General features: G+C 40.2%; 1 protein-coding gene across 1 annotated transcript; it reads right to left on the reverse strand.

Moving 5' to 3' along the window:
- Nucleotides 1-8,466: 8,466 nt before the first annotated feature.
- DEFB116 (defensin beta 116) lies at nt 8,467-13,605 on the reverse strand. Its single transcript, XM_061125914.1, has 2 exons — nt 13,545-13,605; nt 8,467-8,711 (listed from the first exon to the last, which is right to left on the reverse strand). Exons 1-2 carry the CDS (start codon nt 13,600-13,602, stop codon nt 8,467-8,469), a joined length of 303 nt encoding a protein of 100 aa, XP_060981897.1. The 5' UTR covers nt 13,603-13,605.
- Nucleotides 13,606-20,090: the final 6,485 nt, after the last annotated feature.

Raw genomic sequence — 20,090 nt, forward strand, 5'->3', positions numbered from 1 at the left:
AGCGTTAAGCCAATTTTTTCACTCTCCTCTTTCACTTTCTTCAAGAGGCTTTTAGTTTTTCTTCACTTTCTGCCTTAAGGGTGGTGTCATCTGCATATCTGAGGTTATTGATGTTAGAGCTATTTATATCACTATAGTCATCAAGACAGAAGAATGTTAATACAGAGATAAACATAACCAATGGATACATAACCAATGTTAATACAGTGATAACCAATGGAACAAAATAAGAAGCCCAGAAATACAGTGTTTATACAAGGAATTTTTATATATGATTGACATAGGTGGAAAATTAGTAGAGAAAAAAGAGACTGGCCAATGAGTGGAGCTGTAAAATTTGGTAATATTTAGGAAGATGCAATTATATTCCTAGCCCCCCCCCCCCACACACACACATTCACAAAGAAAAATATGCTCCCAGTTTAAAAATTTAGTACAAAAAATAAAATTGTAAAATTTGTAAGTGATGGAAGTAAAGCTGAAATTTCCTAGTTATTTTCAAATATTTACTGAATACCAACTGTTTCCAGACCCTTTGGGACCATCTCCCCAAAAAAGAAATGCAAAAGGCAAAATGGTTGTCTGAAGAAGCTTTACAAATAGCTGAGAAAAAAAAGAGAAGCTAAAGGCAAAAGAGAAAAAGAAACTAATACCCGTTTGAATGCAGAGTTCCGAAGAATAGCAAGGAGAGATGAGAAAGTCTTCCTCAGCGATCAATGCAAAGAAATAGAGGAAAACAACAGAATGGGAAAGACTAGAGATCTCTTCAAGAAAATTAAAGATACCAAGGGACTATTTCATGTAAAGATGAGCACAATAAAGGACAGAAATGGTATGGACCTAACAGAAGCAGAAGATATAAAGAAGAGGTGGCAAGAATACACAGAAGAACTATACAAAAAAGATCTTCATGACCCAGATAACCATGATTGTGTGATCACTCACCTAGAGCCAGACATCCTGGAATGTGAAGTCAAGTGGGCCTTAGGAAGCATCACTACAAACAAAGCTAGTGGAGGTGATGGAATTCCAGTTGAGCTATTTCAAATCCTAAAAGATGACACTGTGAAAGTGCTACACTCAATATGTCAGCAAATCTGGAAATCTCAGCAGTGGCCACAGGACTGGAAAAGGTGTTTTCATTCCAATCTCAAAGAAAGGTAATGCCAAAGAATTTTCAAACTAGCACACAACTGCACTTATCTCACACGCAAAGTAATGTTCAAAATTCTCCAAGACAGGTTTCAAAGTTCGTGAATTGTGAACTTTCAGGTGTTCAAGCTGGATTTAGAAAAGGCAGAGAAACCAGAGATCAAATTGCCAACATCTGTTGGATCATCAAAAAAGCAAGAGAATACCGGAAAAACATCTACTTCTGTTTTATTGACTATGCCAGACCTTTGACTGTGTGGATCACAGCAAACTGTGGAAAATTCTTAAAGAGATGCGAATACCGGACCACCTGACCTGTCTCTTGAGAAATTTGTATGCAGGTCAAGAAACAACAGTTAGAACTGGACATGGAACAACAGACTGGTTCCAAATTGGGAAACGAGTTCATCAAAGCTGTATATTGTTACCCTGCTTATTTAACTTATATGCAGAGTACATCATGTGAAATGCTGGGCTGGATGTAGCACAAACTGGAATCAAGATTGCCGGGAGAAATATCAATAACCTCAGATACCCAGATGACACCACCCTTATGGCAGAAAGTGAAGAAGAACAAAAGAGCCTCTTGATGAAAGTGAAAGAGGCTTAAAACTCAACATTCAGAAAACTAAGATCATGGCATCTGGTCCCATCACTTCATGGCAAATAGATGGGGAAACAACAGAAACAGTGACAGACTGTTTTCTTGGGCTCCAAAATCACTGCAGATGGTGACTGCAGCCGTGAAATTCAAAGACTCTTGCTTCTTGGGAGAAAAGCTCTGACCAACCTAGACAACATATTAAAAAGCAGAGACATCGGGTGGAGAGGGAGGTGGGAGGGGGGATCGGGATTGGGAATACATGTAAATCCATGGCTGATTCATATCAATGTATGACAAAACCCACTGGAAAAAAATAATAATAATAAAAAAAAAAAAGCAGAGACATTACTTTACCAACAAAGGTCCATCTGATCAAAGCTATGGTTTTTCAGTAGTCATGTATGGATGTGAGAGTTGGACTCTAAAGAAAGCTGAGTGCCAAAGAATTGATGGTGTTGGAGAAGACTCTTGAGAGTCCCTTGGACTGCAAGGAGATTCAACCAGTCCATCCTAAAGGAAATCAGTCCTGAATGTTCATTGGAAGTACTGGTGCTGAAGCTGAAACTCCAATACTTTGTCCACCTGATGTGAAGAACCGACTCATTTGAAAAGACCCTAATGCTGGGTAAGATTGAAGATGGGAGGAGAAGGGGATGACAGAGGATGAGATGGTTGGATGGCATCACCAACTCAATGGACATGAGTCTGAGTAAACTCCAGGATTTGGTGATGGACAGGGAGACCTGGCATGCTGCAGACCTTGGAGTCACAAAGAATTGGACACGATTGAGCAACTGAACTGAACTGAACTTGGGAAAGCTGGAGCTACAAACAAGACAAACTTAAGTATTCAGAAAATATTGGTTAATATCTTTTGACCTCATTATAGGGAAAAATTTCTTTTTAAAAATCCAGAAAATGCTACCATTAAATAAAAGGTTGATAAATTTAACTATTGGGTACACCTTGATCTAAGAGCTAATACCTTGTCAGTTATTGACCTGTGGCCTGATAGATTCAGGCCAAAATTAAACTTTTCTTTATAATTTCATAACTCTACAGAAAAAAAGATTATTAATCTAAAATAAGCTTAAGTTGCATAATTGTTTCATACTAAGACATTCAGTATTAATTACTCTTACAAAATATCACCAAACCACAAATACAAATTTTATATATTTCATACTTTTGTCATATATGTATTCATTGTGATAAAGAATAAAGTATAATATAAAGCTTGCAAAGTTAAAAACCTGATACATGTAAGAATAAAATGAACAAATGCAAATTATTTCATTCAACTCACAAATAATGAACAAACCACTAAGATGTTAAGATTGGCTTAGAGGATCAGTGATGAAAGAAATTTTAAAATAAATTTGCAAATAGGTATACATATGTTTAACATCCTAAAGAGTAATAAAGTATAACATTCAGTATTCACTCTCCCATCAAACAAAAATCATGGGCATCTAATTGCATCTTGTCTGTTTGCACTGTTATGCATGGAAACAGTTTGCATGTCTCTGAAAGAAGAATTTTTGCAATGATACTAGTTTTTTTCAAGTTAACCTTTACCCAAACAAAGTTTTGATACAACCTAGGCTTGGAAAATCCCATGGACGGAGGAGCCTGGTGGGCTGTAGTCCATGGGGTCGCTAAGAGTCCGACACAACTAAGCAGCTTCACTTTCACTTTTCCTTTCATGCACTAGAGAAGGAAATGGCAACCCACTCCAGTGTTCTTGCCTGGAGAATCCCAGGGATGGGGAAGCCTGGTGGGCTCCCCTCGCACAGAGTCGGACACGACTGAGGCGATTTAGCAGCAGCAGCAGCAGTCATTGGGAAATGGTTCAAAGGTACACACCCTTATAAAATTATAATCCCAGGAGAATCTACAAAATCATGTCCAGCTCACCACTGAAGGGCCATCCGTAATGTCCATGGAATTCTCCAGGCCAGATTATTGGATTGAGTAGCCTTTCCCTTCTCCAGGGGATCTTCCTGACCCAGGAATCAAACCAAGGCCTCCTGCATGGCAGGTGGATTCTTTACCAGCTGAGCTACCAGGGAAGCCCTACTTATTTCCAAACTTTGGATTTTTCTTAACAATTCTTTGATATAATGGTGCCTTTCTGAATATAATTTTATTCATTTATAAATTAAAACATAATTTTAAATGGAGACACAAATGTAGAGAATGGACTTGTGGACAGTGGGGGAAGGAGAGGGTGGAACAAATGGAGGAAGGAGCATCGACATATATACATTATCTTGTGTAAAATAGATAGCTGGTGAGAAGTTGCTATGTAACACAGGGAACCCAGCCTGGGGCTCTGTGATGACCTAGAGGGGTGGGATAAGGTGAGGGGAGGGAGGCTCAAGGGGAAGAGGGTATATGTATAATTATGACTGATTCACATTGCTGTAGGGCAGAAACCAACACAACATTGTAAAGCAAATTTTCTCTAATTAAAAAATAAATTTTAAAAAAGCTTAAAATGCATGTGTAATGCTCCAAAATGTTTTTGCTTTGTTTCATCTTTGAAAGGAATAAATCCTTTCATCTATAAATTAGAGATTATCTTACATGTTAACATACAGGCTGTTGCATCCACTCAATGCCTTCTTCTAGATTCAGTCTTGTTTAAAATACAATCAATTCCTAGTAACTGGTAATCCTAGATGTACTTTGTAAAGAGTTCTGTCTTTTGATCTATTATGTTTTGAATGGCAAAAGAGTCAGTTTCCCTAAAACAGAGTGAATCTTGTGAGAAGCCTCTGATGTATTTAATCTAAGTGGAATAACATCTACTTTGTATTATTTCTAGCGTGTGTTCTTAGAAACACCAAGAAATTATAGTAAGAATGCTTTGAGGGCTTAATCTTATATTGAAGCAACTTCATAGTTTTTGAAATCTTTGTAGAAAATCTGGAGAATATAGAAACTCTGGTGATGGACTTATTTTTAAGTCAACAATACAAATGGTTTTTTTTTTTTTTTTTTTTTTTTTGGTGAGGGGAGTTTGAGCTATGTGTATCTGAAAAGGTTTTTTTTTCCTCTTTATAATTCATAAATTATGGTTTTCAATCTCTCATAGACATATCTGTAAAGGAGAGAGTTTCAAATTTTTATTTCCTTTTGTAAGTCTCTTCTTCCCATAATATCATGACTACTTTCTGGCCAAAATGGAAGGTTTCCAGATTTTTGTCTTAGATATTTTGGAACATCTTTCCCCTAGAATAAAGCAGGAAAATTGATGATTGATAGGGCCCACATGGGGTCTCATGAATAAGATGGCTCATTATGTCAATCTTGCAAACAAAGAATAAATCACAGTGATCTGTGAAACTGACCAAATTGCCCAACTGGCATCCTGTTATCTCACTGGCGCCTATCTTTCAAAGCTATAAGATCACCAGATTCCAGACCTCTAGCTATGTGACCATCCCTTCAGAGAATTTTTCATTGGTGGGGTATAAGAAGGACTCCACCAGAAAGGAGAACGTGGTTCTCCTTAAGAACCAGTCACCCTCTTTTTTCCCTCTAATAAATTTCCTTTTCTTGCCTGACTGCCCAGCTCCCTCTCTTTTTCTCTGCACTCGCCTTACAGTGATTAGAGGTAGTAATCTAATCACAAATTCTAAATTATACTAAGTGATATCACAGTGGTTTAAAATAAGCTAAAACAGTGATGGAACTTTCTGCTTGATCATTTGAGCGAGGACCACACAGACTGGAGTCGATCCTGGAAAACAATAGACATGATTTTTCTCAGGTACAGGCAATAAGGGTTAACAGACAGGTTAAAAAAAATAGTCAAACTCAGTTCCTACCTGAAATACAAAGGCTCTCTGAACTCATGTGTGGAACCATGGAATCTCTGGACCCAGAAGGGAGATACGGAGGAGGATCTAAAAGCATGGAAGGCCATGTGGGAATTCAGTCCACATTCTGTACTCCTCCTCTTCCCTTAGGGTCTTACAAACTATGCCAAATGGTTGCACAAGAATGACCAGACTCAAAAAGTCAAAATATGTGTTTGCCATTTATTAGAAATGTTTTTCAGGAAGGAAGGAGAAACATGCCCATTAGCCAGGGACTGAAAATTACTTCACACACATTTTAATGGTTTGTACATGGTGACTTGAGATGAATTGTGGGGATCAAAAGTGACTCTCAAGTTTCTGAACTGAACAACAGAAGGGATTGTAGAAGCCAATTACTGAAGAAGAAAGACAAAAGAAAAGCCAGGCAAACAGATTCGGAATTCAGCTTAGGACGTTTTGAGTCTGAAATGATTGAGAAATCTAAGAGAACAAAATAAATATATAATTTAATATATAAGTCTAGACTTCAGAGATGTCTGAGTTGAACACATAAATACAGAACTTGCCCAAGATCCCATAGTTTCTGAGCAGTGATGGGGAACAAGGCACAAACCCTTCTGACTAAATTTGAAAGGTTGTTGTTGAACATGCAAACACACTGGGATTCTTGGCCTCTGGAGGAGAAGAATTCAATCCGGGCCAGAGACGAGGCTTGATTGCTCAGAGCTTTTGTGTAATAAAGTTTTATTAAAGTATAAAGGAGATAGAGAAAGCTTCTGACATAGGCATCAGAAGGGGGCAGAAAGAGTACCCCCTTGATAGTGTTAGCAATGGAATTATATACTCCCTAATTAGTTATTACAGTGAATCAAAAGGATGTCTGGAGGTTGTAAAGACCTCACTAGACCTACTCTCATAATTTACACCTTAAGATAGCAGGATTAGCCAGAAGATCTTTTCCAGAGACTGTCCTCAAGCAGGATACATTATTGTTATATAATCCTAAGGAATGTAGAGGGATAAAAAAGTTTGTCCTTTCTTCCTCCTTGAGAATTCCAGACCCCTCTCTCCTTGGGGACCCCTAGACTTCTTATCAACCTGCCTAGGAAATAACTCTTTCAAATTCATGTTTCTTTCATTAATATATGTTGAAATCAGAGAAATGGGAATTGGCTTTAAACCTAGAATTCCACAACAATTTTCCCTCTACAAATACTGTAGAAAGTAGAAAGTCTAAATATATTGTATTTCAAGTACATGCTAAACCCAAGACCAACACTTTCTTCCAAATAATAAAACTTGTTTTTAATCACTCTACTTTTGCCAGAAATTTTCTGCATCCCTTCTTGAAATATAATCTTGTTCTGCTGAGCCTCTATCCCATCTTACAAACAAGTCTAAATGTCATTGAATCTCAAAGATAGAAACGTTTTTGAATTTTTTTTGTCAACTTCTAGGTTCCATAAAAATTTAAAATTGGTCATTTAGTGAGTATATGGACTTTGATACATTGGTTTGAGCTGGGATTGTTATTTGTCTAATAATGAGAAATTCAGATAAAGTGTTTATGGTAAAAAGGAGAGAAAGTTGGCAAGATGGCAATGTATTATGGGGCAGATACTGGAAGAAGAAACCTCCAACAACGGCCAAAAGAACACCCAGAAATCAGAAGCTAAGGCTAACAAGGGTTGCAAGGAAGGATTAAGGGCAATGCAGTGAAAGCATATCTAAAAGCAAATTAAACAGTAAAACCTTAAAAATATTAAAGTTTTTCAACAAGAATGGCATTCCTGAGAAAAACCAGTGCCATTTCAGTGATGTGATAAGCACAAAAGCCTAATTACTCTCAGCTGAGGTGAAGCTAGGAATCTGGAACTTAGAGAACTTAGTTGAGAACACTGGTTCTAGAAGTTTAGATTTAAAAAAGAAACAAAGCCAGTGCTCTGGGATAACCTAGAGGGATAGGGTGGGGAGGGGTGTGGGAGGGGGGTTCAGGATGGGAGGGACACATGTATACCTATGGCCAATTCATGTTGAAATTTGGCAGAAACCATCACAATATTGTAAAGTAATTATCCTCCAATTTACAAAAAGGAAAAAGAAATGAGATGAGACACCCAAAGAAGATTAGTATACCAAATACAATGAAAATGCCATAGCATGTCAAATATTCATGACTAAGTTTAGAATGGGAAAACAATATTCCTCAGTTCTCAAGAATGAAAAGATCTTAAAGATCATCAAATAAAATGTTCATCCCAAATCCCTCTCTAATGCTACAACTACCTTCATCTCTGCCCCACATTCAGAAATTTTCCACCAGCCTCAAAATTGGAAAAGCGCCCAGGGACAAGCTTGCTTATTCCACTTTCCAACTGCTATACCACTTACAAAATTTTGCCCTAATTTGTTCAAAGAATTCCTACACTCAATTCTAACCATCCATTTGCCTGATTCTGGTTATCCTGAAGACATCATGTAATACCAGACATAACAGGATATTCCTAAAGTGTTTATTCAGGGGTCTTAGCAATCTCCCCTACATGCTCACTGGATCATCCAGACTCAATCCAGTTTTTATCTTCCCTCTTGCAACCTCCAAAACAAATCATAACCTTCCTCGTGGTACCAAAGAAGACCAGAAATGTGGTCCCCTTCCTTCTTCAGTATCTACCGAGCTACTCTAGCATCTTATTTGCTTCTTGGGTCAGCGCCCTTTCCTAAACTACGTGTCTCCCCAGCCCCCAGCCTAACCTTCCCCTGTCCATTAATGACTGCTCACAGATGAAAGACACACACATGAGAAGGAATGCATTTTTATGGGAAGCATGTTCCAGACAGGAGAAGAACTACCCCCGGAACGGGTAAAGTTGGTGATATTCAAATCTGAGAATAGTTTGAAAGCGTTGTAACCGACAAACTGGAGCTGGAGTTAGACTCCTGCTTCATATTGTTTGCACTTTCCACTTTCACTAAAAATTTTAGGCAGCACTTTTCGTGATTTAGACAGGTTAAGTATGGAAGTTCATATTTTCTGCAGGCATTTCGGCATGTGCCTTGGTGAAGCTGGCATGGATTCCAAGACTCTTCTTGGTTCTTGCCATAATAGGATCTGTACAGGCCACCTGGGAAAAACACAGCCATGTTAATTCCTATGCAGCAGTGATAATAATAGGAGTAGAGAGGCATGATTTAAAGACAAGCCCTACAAATATTAAGAACATAGGATACGGAGTCAAAACCACCTCAATTCAAATCTGGACTCTTTCATTGTGGCTTTTCATCCTCAAGCAAGGTTACCTCCATTCTCTGGCTCATGCTTGCATCATCTTCACAGTAGGTATACTAACAGAGTCAACTTCTTAATAATTTTTTGATGAATAAATTAGCATACATCATATGCTCAGAAAAGTATCAGGCACATAATAAGAAGGAATTAAATATTAGGTAGTGTGGTTGATATGAAAGTCTCTTCTTGAGGGTCCAGGATTTCAAGGACTGCCACTGGGAGCATGTATTGACATGTTTTCAAATGCTCATTTGGATGTATATTTCTCACACACAGCTCTCATCAGAATTAACCAGCACCTACTTTGAGGCAAAGAACACTTATTTGAGCAGCTGCACATCTTTGTAGTCTGAAACATTTGTGCAAATATATACAATACATGTCTCTCTTTGTACTTTGGCCCCACAGAAATAGATACTGTATGTACATGGGCAGCACACACACACAGAAGCACATATGCACAATTCATTTTACTCACTCATCCACATTCACACATAAATTGAGCATATATGTACACATGTATATGTACATATGTGTATACACATGAGCATCTATTACACACTTTCCACATATGGCTAAAGCCCATTTGTGAATAGTGATAGCTATGTGTTAGTCATTGAGATCCGTGTATGTGTATATAGGCTCTTCAGCTGAGAAAGTTCTTGACACTTTGTCAGCATTCTGTACATATAAGTCATCAAGTGGTATTAGGGCTTCCCTGGTGGCTCAGACAGTAAAGAATCCGCCCGCAATGCTGGAGACCTGGGCTCCATCCCTGGGTTGGGAAGATCCCCTGGAGAAGCGAATGGCTAGCCACTTCAGTGTTCTGGCCTGAAGAATTCCATGGACTGTACAGCATGGGGTGACAAAGAGTAGGACCCAACTGAGCGACTTTCAGAATTAGTTACCTGTTGGATCTTCCAAAGACAAAGGAACCACTAGAAAGAAAATAATACTAATGATCACAACCATATACGTTCAGCATCTACAATATATCAAGCATTTTGCAAATCACATTTCACTGAACCCTCATCAAACCTTCTGCTATCTCCATCCTTTAGATGAAGACATTGAGGCTCAAAGAGAGCATTGTTCTGTCCACATTTCCATAGCTTGTATTTCAATTTCGGGACTACACGATAGACCATGCTCTTTCTTCTCTGTATCACATTCATGGTGTTAGTGTTAGTTGCCCCGTCATGTCCAACTCTTTGCAACCCCGTGGACTACAGCCTGCCAGCTCCTCTATCCATGGAATTCTCCAGGCAAGAATATTAGAATGAGTAGCCATTCCCTTCTCCAAGGGATCTTCCCAACTCAAGGATTGAACCTGGGTCTCCTGTATTGCAGGCAGATTCTTTACCACTGAGCCATCAGGGAAGCCTCCAATTTCTGGTCTACATGATAGACCATGCTCTTCCTTCTCTGTATCACATTGCCTCTTTTGTAATAGGATTTGTAGGAGAGGGTAGCATCTTCCTGCATGACATCTGCAGACAGAAGGCCTTCCACAGCTTTCAATAGATAGTTCAAAATCCATAGCTTAGCATTCAAGGACCTTTGCAACCATTCACCCATCCTCCTCTTCCACATCAGTTTATCAGCATTCACTCTGCACCAAGGCACACATTCAGTGTTATGTATGTAGAGGTCTCCAAATGCCCACCCACATTAATAAAAATTGGGAAAAGCAAGTTTGATGTTATTTCTTGCATGGAAAAAAGTGTCTTCTTAGTTTTTTGACAATAAAAAGTAAAAATTTTCAGGTTTAGGTGATTAAGAGAATGGAAGGGGAAGGAAGGAAGAAAAATGCCTCAGTAGCAGATACCCCATAGCACTGGGGTGCTGGCATATGTATAAACTGCACCAGAAATGGGCACTTCAATCCAGAGAAGGCACTCATTTGCTGTTACGTCAGCCAGCTTGCTGGTTAACCAGAGGAAGGAGATAAAAGTGGCACCCCTTCATCCATGCTCCAGCATCATGGTACCACTGTTTCCTACAGTGGCCCTCACACTCATCATGAAATCTATCTCTCTTTTGGCATATCCTACTTATAGGAGGAAAGGAGCTTCAGGGGTTCTTTTCAGTTACATCTACCCTCTTTTGTCCAACATCTGAACTGGAGGACTTCCTGCTTCTCCCAAATCCATTGGATAGAAGGCAAGACACTCAAGATCTTCTCTTTCTAGTCACCAGAGAGTGGATAGGGACATAGATATCAAGAATGACAATCAGGCAAGCTGACATTTCCTTTCCACATGAAAATCAGGTCAAGGCAGCCCCAGGAGAATTCTACTTGTTGTTCAGTCACTCAGCTGTGTCCGACTCTTTGTGACCCCATGGACTGCAGCACACCAGGCTTCTCTGTTCTTCACCATCTCCTGGAGCTTGCACAAACTCAAGTCCATTATAGCTTTTCACTCCTTCAGCTGTTCTGACTCTGTATTGCCCTGCAGCATAATAACACTCACATCAAGTTAATGTCACTGTTGATGATCCTTCCATCTTCAAATTGAAGTCAGAAGAGACCTGGTCTTGAATGCCAGCATTGTCCCTGACCTCTGGATCTCTGGCCTGAGTCTCCCCATGAGAGAAATGGGAACAGGAGAGTTTGCACCTGATCAGGAGATCTCAACTGTGTTTGTGAAAAAGGAGGCTAATTAGATGTGTCATAATTTGTAATAACCTAGAGTTTCCCAGAAAACACTCTTCAGGGCTCTTCCTTAAGTGACGAACACAACCCTGCTGACCTCACATTCACCCATAGATGTTGCCCAGCTCATTTTCCTACACTGGACTTGTTTTAAGAGCAAGTTAAATATTATAAATTAAAAAAACACCACTTATGTTCTTGACTCTTCTAAAGAACTCCATCCAGAGTTAGAATCAATATGATAAATGACTTCTCTGCCATATGTGCTCCCTAAACATGAGCCTCTTCCATCTACCTTCTAATGTTTTTCCTGCTCACACATATGTTTTAGACATAAGTCATTCATATGTCCATTCACTGAGTAAACATTCATCAAAATCTGCTCTGTACAAAGCACTCAGATAAATACCAATAATACAGAATTTTAAAACAGAGTCTTAGCTTTCACAAAGTTCAATTTCACATGTATATGTTTGGGGGTGATGAAAGGAAAACATGACTTTGATTATTCCAGAAAAGCTTGTACAGAACTGTTCCTGCCCATTAATTCTGCCAGGTGAAAGTATTAAACAGTTAAAGAAACAACACTATGTACAACTTTTGAAGCATAGAGTCCTGTCTTCCAGGCTGTCTTCCTTCCTTCCTTTTTTGTTGCTTTTTGTGGGGGCAAACCCACCTGTGGTTTCTGCTATTACAACATGGAAACTGAACTTTAACAAACATGAGGAAAAGTGTATTTCAAGTAGGTAGGATGAAACAGGATGGGAACAAGGGGTAGGTAAGTGTGAAGCAGGAAAAATAGAGGGAGAGGAAGGGGGGGGGGGGAAGAAAATGGAGAGGGAGGAAAAGAGGAAGAGGAGAAAACACTAAGCACATTGACTCTGAATTCAATCCCAAGAAAGGAGAGACAACCTTGGTATTCTATAGGGTTGGGTTGAGACCACTGCCTTGTCTCTCTGTACTGTCCGAAGTTTTATGGGAGAGCCTTGAAGACATTCCAGCCTCCTGATTTCATTTATCCTCACTGCCTACAGTTGTATCTACTGTTCTTCAGTGCCCCTGAAAAATCATAAGCAAGAAACTTTTTAAAAAAGAGTTTGAAAATATTACTGCATATTTTCCATCCAGCATCTGTCCTCCCCATTTCAACAGATGCAGCTCTGCTGTGATAAATTTGACTGTCTTCCTCAACTTTCTTCATCGCCAAATTCAGGCTAAGCCAACCCCTTCCTAGATAAAGCCTACATACACTCTGCTTGAATAACACACCTACGTGAACCAAACACTTATCTAAAACTCCCAGCCCTGTCTCTTCTGAATACCAATCTAAGGTTCAATAATAAACCTTAACACAAACATAACACTGGCCAAGCCATTCAACCCCAATTCGCAGTGTCAATACAAAATATAGCCCAACTATGAACTTCACTCTACCATAGCTCCCAGTTCTACCCAACTTCATCCCAGCTCAAAAAAAAAACAAAAACAAAAACAAACCAAAAACACCCCACAAAAAACCACCATTCCCTCTCCAGACTACAGCAAAATACTTGTCCAGCCCGATTCACTTATAGAATTGCTCACCCCCTGCTGATACCCACTTATTTTTTTCAATATTCCTCTATCTCTAAGGTTACACACTATCCCCACTACAATGCACTCTCCAAACTAAATTACCATTGATTCCTCCTATAGCTCCCCAACTTGGATCTAATCTCTCACACTAAATCCATGAATCAAACTTCCATCCCAATTACAGCATTATCTGAAATGCTGCATTCGACACTTCACTATCCTAGGAACAACAAGAACAACAATCTTAAATTTGTTTTGGCAGAGCAAAACCAGGGCGATCTTGACATGAGATGAATCTTGGGAGTAACATTCTAAACCTGAGACCAGAAAAGGCTTTAGGTAGTGCCTACTATATGTGAGTAGGAGTCATCTCAGAAGTTACCAAGATACCAACAGCACAAGCAAGACCCCAGAACCTTTGAGAGAGGTCTGAGTTACCTGGAGTCTTATGAACCAGGATCAGAAGGATGGAAATGGTCATTAAACAAGGCTTCATGACTGATATATCCAGAGAGAATGGAAGGTTGTGTTGCAGGGGACTGAATAGATATCATTGCAGTAGGACAAGGCCCTCCCTTTATTAGTTTTGGAAATGAGCCAGGTTTGTGTTCAGTGAACTAAAAGAGATGAGACATACCTGGGGTTAGCCAGGCAGAAGGATAACACATATCCCATGTCTAAGTTGGACACTCTGTGTAAATGTGGAAGATTTGCCAGCAGCACCCATGTCAAAGTGGGATTTCCTTCCCAGTCAGAAAAAAAAAGGCAAATGAGAACCAGCTGGCATTTTGTGTGAGATAAATTAAAATGAATGAATAAGTCAATTAAACAAGCAATCAATGAGAAAATTGACACATCACTCTAAGAAATAAAGATTCCTTTTTTAAACATATGTCTTTATTTTCTTAATAGTAGAACGTCCCCCTCTATCAGTTATACTTACTGTATACCCAATCCTATACTAGGCATCATGGAAGAAGAAGGAAGGAAACAAAGAAAGAAAAGATGGAGAAGAAAAATTGAATGGAAAATGTACATGGATGAAGAAAGGAAGAGAAATGAGGCAAAAATTATGAGGCATATTTACCATGAATCTACCATGTACCAGTTTCTATACAAAATACCATGGTATAGATATGAACACTTACTACAACACTATGAAGTTAGATAGTATTTTCCACTTCACAGATGAGGACAAGAAAATTTGAAAAGATGTTGTAAGATCCCGAGACCGCATATCTAACATAGAAACAATATCTGCTTTTGAAATTCTGAATCTGTGAGTGGAAGGGCAGAAAATGAGAAATAAAGCAAAAGCATATGCAAGTTGCTAAAAACAGAGACTAATCGCTGTTTTAGACAATACATTTTTAGTTTGGGGAATTCAGTGCTCTTCCCTTGAGAAATGGGAATGAAAGGATTTTCTAGAGGAGGTCACATTGACTTTTTATTTCAATATATCATGTGGAAGATGAATGGATAAGTCTAGTGTTTTGAACAAAAGCCTAGAAATAAGGGAAAATGCTCTTTGAAAAGCCTAGGATAGGATTTCCATAGCCTGACATGAAAAGGCAAATGAAACTGGACTAGCCCTCACAAAAGCAAATGGAATTGTGCTACTCCTCCCACTGTAAGCAATTATAACACAGGAAAAAATATAGAAAGAATAACTGCACTTCATTGAATTAAAGACAGAGAAGAAATGAAAAAGCAACCTACAAAATGTGAGAAAATATTTGCCAACCATATATCTAATCAAATTTAATATGCAAAACATAAAAGGAATTCAATAGCAAAAAAAAATCAACTAATCCAATTTTTCAGATGGACAAAGGACCTAAATAGACATTTTCCCAAAGAAAATTTTCAAATGGCCAGCAGGTACATGAAAAGGTGATCAAAGTTATTAATGATCAGGAAATGCAAATCAAAACTCCAATAAGATATCACCTCACATCTGTGAGAATGGCTATTATTAAAAAGATAAAACAAGTACTGACTAGGATGTAAAGTAAAGGGAACCCTTGTTCACTGCTAGTGGGAATATAAATTGCTTTATAGACTATGAAAAACAATATGGAAATTCCTTTAAAAATTAAAAATACTGGACTTTCAATGGCAAAGGAACAAGAGACAGAGATGACCTTCCCCTATGGAAAAATACATCAAAAATTCATCTTGCGTGTGGAACAAATTCTACAGAACACCTTCTGAATGCTGACAGAAGACCCCAGACTTCCAGAAAGACAAGCCAATCTCCTCAGAATGAGGAAGGGCAAAAGATAATGAAAAAAAAAAAGAAACAGAGGATACGTGACCCGTGAAGTTCCAGATGTTCAAGCTGGATTTTTTTTTTCAAGCTGGATTTAGAAAAGGCAGAGGAACCAGAGATTAACTTGCCAGCATCCGTTGGATCATCAAAAAAGCAAAAGAATACCAGAAAAACATCTATTTCTGCTTTATTGATTATGCCAAAGCCTTTGACTGTGTAGATCACAACAAACTGTGGAAAATTCTTAAAGAGATAGGAATACCAGACCGCCTTACCTGCCTCCTGAGGAATCTGTATGCAGGTCAAGAAGCAACAGTTAGAACTGGACACAGAACAACAGACTGGTTCCAAATCAGGAAAGGAGTACATCAAGGCTGTATACTGTCACCCTGCTTATTTAACTTCTATACAGAGTACAGTCAATCTTAAATGAAATCAGTCCTGAATATTCATTGGAAAGACTGATGCTGAAGCTGAAACTACTATACTTTGGCCACCTGATGCGAAGAACTCACTCATTGGAAAAGACCCTGATGCTGGGAAAGATTAAAGGTGGGAGGAGACAGAGGATGAGGTGGTTGGATGGCATCACCGACTCAATGGACATGAGTTTGAGTAAACTCCAGGAGTTGGTGATGGACAGGGAAGTCCGGGGAGCTGCAGTCCATGGGGTCGCAAAGAGTCAGACATGACTGAGTGACTGAATTGAACTGAACCTGCACCCAGAGAGGGATTTGGGAGGGAGGAAACATTTTGGTACTCTCAGAAACCCTCTCAGGGGCGGGGACAGGGGAGAGCATCGGAACCTCAGAGGGGAGCGCAGCAACAAGTGCTCAGAAGGCAGAAAGTGAAAGTCGCATAGTCGTGTCCAACTCTTTGCAATCCTATGGACTATACAGTCCACAGAATTCTTCAAGTCAGAATACTAGAGTAGATAGCCTTTCCCTTCTCCAGGGGATCTTCCCAATCCAAGAATCAAACCGAGGTCTCCCACTTTACAGGAGGATTCTTTACCAGTTGAGCCACAAAGGAAGCTTCTCAGAAGGCAAAATGGAGAGAATTCACCACAGAGTTACTGCCAAACAGCACTTCATTCTAGAAGCAGCTTACATGGTCATGCCACCGCACAGAGAGGGGACAGCGTGCTGAGGCTCAGGATTCAGGAATCAGACCCCAGGGAAAGGGCCAGGTTGACTGCCCTGAAGATGCTCTGAGGCGGCTAGTAGGACATAGCTGAGGGAGTCCAGGGAAGCCTGGGCCTCCCTTAGAAGCAAGAGATCCTTGCCATAGGAATGCTCTAACTCTGAGTGTTTGCAGAACCCGGGACCCTGCCTTGGCTGAGGGCCTTAGGGGGATGAATCAGCTGTGGTCTGCAGCTCCAGAGGTAGAAAAGCTATGGAAGTGCCAGAGGTGGAGGACGGGAGGCTGCTATGGCCTCAACCCCAGGGGTCACGGTTGTCACCAAGCTGTGAGCAGGCACGTGTCACTGCTCACATCTTCCTGGGAGCCTGAGCAGCCTGGCTCTGTCAAGGGACTCACAACCCAGGGTCAGGTCCCCTGGGGAAGCTGGCCACCCGCCTCAGACTGTGGCGACCTCCCTCCCACAGTTCTCAGCCACAGTAGGCACTCTCCCCACACACCCCAACTGTGTCTGCTGTACCCCTCCGTCTCCTCACCCCAACTGAGCAAGTGACCTCTAATAAGACACCTCTAATAAGACACTGGAGGGCGGCCTAGAAGCAGAGGCACAGCCAGAACCAACGCAGAGCACCAGGGGATGTGTGAGCAAAGGAGAGAAGGGGAAATCGCTCCTGAGTTGCAGGTGCAGTGGTTAAATCCCTGCAACTAGCCTGAGACTGTGGGCTTTAGGGGCAACTGCAGACTTTGGGAGGGCTTCCCAGGTGGTGCTAGTGGTAAGGAAATGGCAACCCACTCCAATATTCTTACTTGGAGAATTTCATGGACAGAAGAGCCTGGTGGGCTACAGTCTATGGGGTCACGAAGAGTTGGACATGACTGAGTGACTTGAGCATGCTCATGCTTACTAGTGGGATTGCTGGATCATATAGTAACTGTTTTTCATTTTTTAAGGAAACCCCATACTGTTCTCCATAGTGGCTACACCAACTTACATTCCCACCAACAGTGTAGGAGGTTTCCCTTGCTTTTCGTCCACACCCTCTCCAGCATTTATTGTTTCTAGACTTTTTCATGATGGCCATTCTGACTAGCATGAGGTTTTGATGTGCATTTCTTTAATAATTAGCAATGCTGAAGCATCTTTTCCCCAGCCTGTGGGCCATCTATATGTCTTTTTTTTAAAGAAACGTCTCTCTAGGGTTTCTGTTTCTTTTTTTTTTTTTTTAATTTGGCTGCATCGGGTCTAGGTTGCCACACACGGGATCTTCCTTGCATCATGCTAGGTCTTCTGATGTGGCAAACAGACACTTTAGTTGTTGCCCATGTGCTCAGTAGTTTTAGTGAATGGGCTTAGTTTCTCTGCAGCATGTGGGATTTTAGTTCTCCAACCAGGGATGGAACTCACATTCCTTGCATTGGAAGATGGATACTTTACCACTGTACCAACCACCAAGGAAGTCCTTTCCATCTGTTTGTTGAGTGTTTGTTTTTTTTTATATTGAGCTGTATGAGCTCTTTGCATATTTTGGAAATTAAGCCCTTGTCAGTCACATTCTTTGCAAATATTTTCCCCCATTCCACAGGTTGTCCTTTCATTTATTTTTAATGCTTTCCTTTGCTGTGCAAAGGCTTTTTCTAAGTTTGATTAGGTCCCATTTGTTTAGTTTTGCTTGTATTTCTTTTTGCCTTGTGAGACTGACCTAGGAAAACATTGCTACGATTTATGTCAGAGGATATTTTGCCTATGTTTCCTTCTGAGAGTTTTATGGTGTCATGGCTTATTTTGGGTTGGCCAAAAACCTGGTTCAAGTAACTTTTTGGCCAACCCAATATTTAAGTCTTTAAGCCGTTTTGAGTTTATTTTTTGTATGGTATAAGAGTGTTCTTGCTTTTTCAATGATCCAGCGGATATTGGCAATTTGATCTCTGGTTCCTCTGCCTTTTCTAAAACCAGCTTGAACATCTGGAAGTTCACCGTTCACGTACTGCTGAAGCCTGGCTTGGAGAATTTTGAGCATTACTTTACTAGCGTGTGAGATGAGTGCAATTGTGCGGTAGTTTGAGCATTCTTTGGGATTGCCTTTCTTAGGGATTGAAATGAAAACTGACCTTTTCCAGTCCTGTGGCCACTGCTGGGTTTTCCAAATTTGCTGGCATATTGAGTGCAGCACTTTCACAGCATCATCTTTCAGGATTTGAAATAGCTTAACTGGAATTCCATCACATCCACTAGCTTTGTTCATAGTGATGCTTTCCAAAGCCCACTTGACTTCACATTCCAGGATGTCTGGCTCTAGGTGAGTGATCACACCATCGTGTTTATATGGGTCATGAATATATTTTTTGTACAGTTCTTCTGTGTATTCTTGCCACCTCTTCTTAATATCTTCTGCTTCTGCTAGGTCCATACCATTTCTGTCCTTTATCGAACCCATCTTTGCCTGAAATGTTCCCTTGATATCTCTAATTTTCTTGAAGAGATCTCTAGTCTTTCCCATTCTGTTGTTTTCCTCTATTTCTTTGCATTGATCGCTGAGGAAAGCTTTCTTATCTCTCCTTGTTATTCTTTGGAACTCTGCATTCAAATGGGAATATCTTTCCTTTTCTCCTTTGCTTTTTGCTTCTCTTCTTTTCACAGCTATTTGTAAGGCTTCCTCAGACAACCATTTTGCCTTTTTGCCTTTCTTTTCCATGGGGATGGTCTTGATCCCTGTCTCGTGTACAATATCACGAACCTCCATCGATAGTTCATCAGGCTGTCTGGGTGTTCATTGGAAGGACTGATGCTGAAGCTGAAACTCCAGTACTTTGGCCACCTCATGCAAAGAGTTGACTCATTGGAAAAGACCCTGATGCTGGGAGGGATTGGGGGCAAGAGGAGAAGGGGGCGACAGAGGATGAGATGGCTGGATGGCATCACCGACTTGATGGACATGAGTTTGAGTAAACTCTGGGAGTTGGTGATGGACAGAGAGGCCTGGCATGCTATGATTCATAGGGTTGCAAAGAGTCGGACGCGACTGAGCAACCAAACTGAACTCAAGAGTGTTCTAACTTCATTGATTTACATGCAGCTGTCCAACTTTCCCAACTACACTTGCTGAAGAGACTCTCTTTTTTTCCCTTGTATATTCTTAACTCCTCTGTCAAAGATCAATTGACTGTAGGTCTGTGGGTTTATTTCTAGGCTCTCTGTTCTGTTTCATTGATCCATATGTCTGTTTTTGTGCCAATACCATGCTGTTCTGATTACTAGGTGTAACTTTCTGAATCCAGCTGTTCAATTACCAGATCCTAAACAAGCAGTGAACATGACTGCCTCCCAGTTCTGAAAGATACTCAGCCTCAGTCCGCTCAGGATACAATCTGATACTTGTATTCCCAGTGCTGACTTAATATAGTTCATTAATGGATCTTGTATGAGAGACACACAGGGAAATACAAAAGCATTTATGCAATAGTCAGTCCTCATGAGGTTTTAGAGGCTTATGTTCTCACAAACATAAAATCAGCCAAGCAGCAGCACTCATGGCTATTATGTGAACTTCTAAATTAGCCTCCAGTCTTAAAGT

Source organism: Dama dama, chromosome 23 (assembly GCF_033118175.1).
Source record: "Dama dama isolate Ldn47 chromosome 23, ASM3311817v1, whole genome shotgun sequence".
NCBI classification, from domain to species: Eukaryota; Metazoa; Chordata; class Mammalia; order Artiodactyla; family Cervidae; genus Dama; species Dama dama.

Coding starts and splice junctions, on each gene's coding strand:
- DEFB116 (XM_061125914.1), bottom strand. CDS start 13,602: ATGAAGCCTTGTTTAATGACCATTTCCATCCTTCTGATCCTGGTTCAT. Junction 8,712..13,544: donor CCTGGTTCATAAGACTCCAG/GTAACTCAGACC, acceptor TGTTTTTCCCAG/GTGGCCTGTACAGATCCTAT.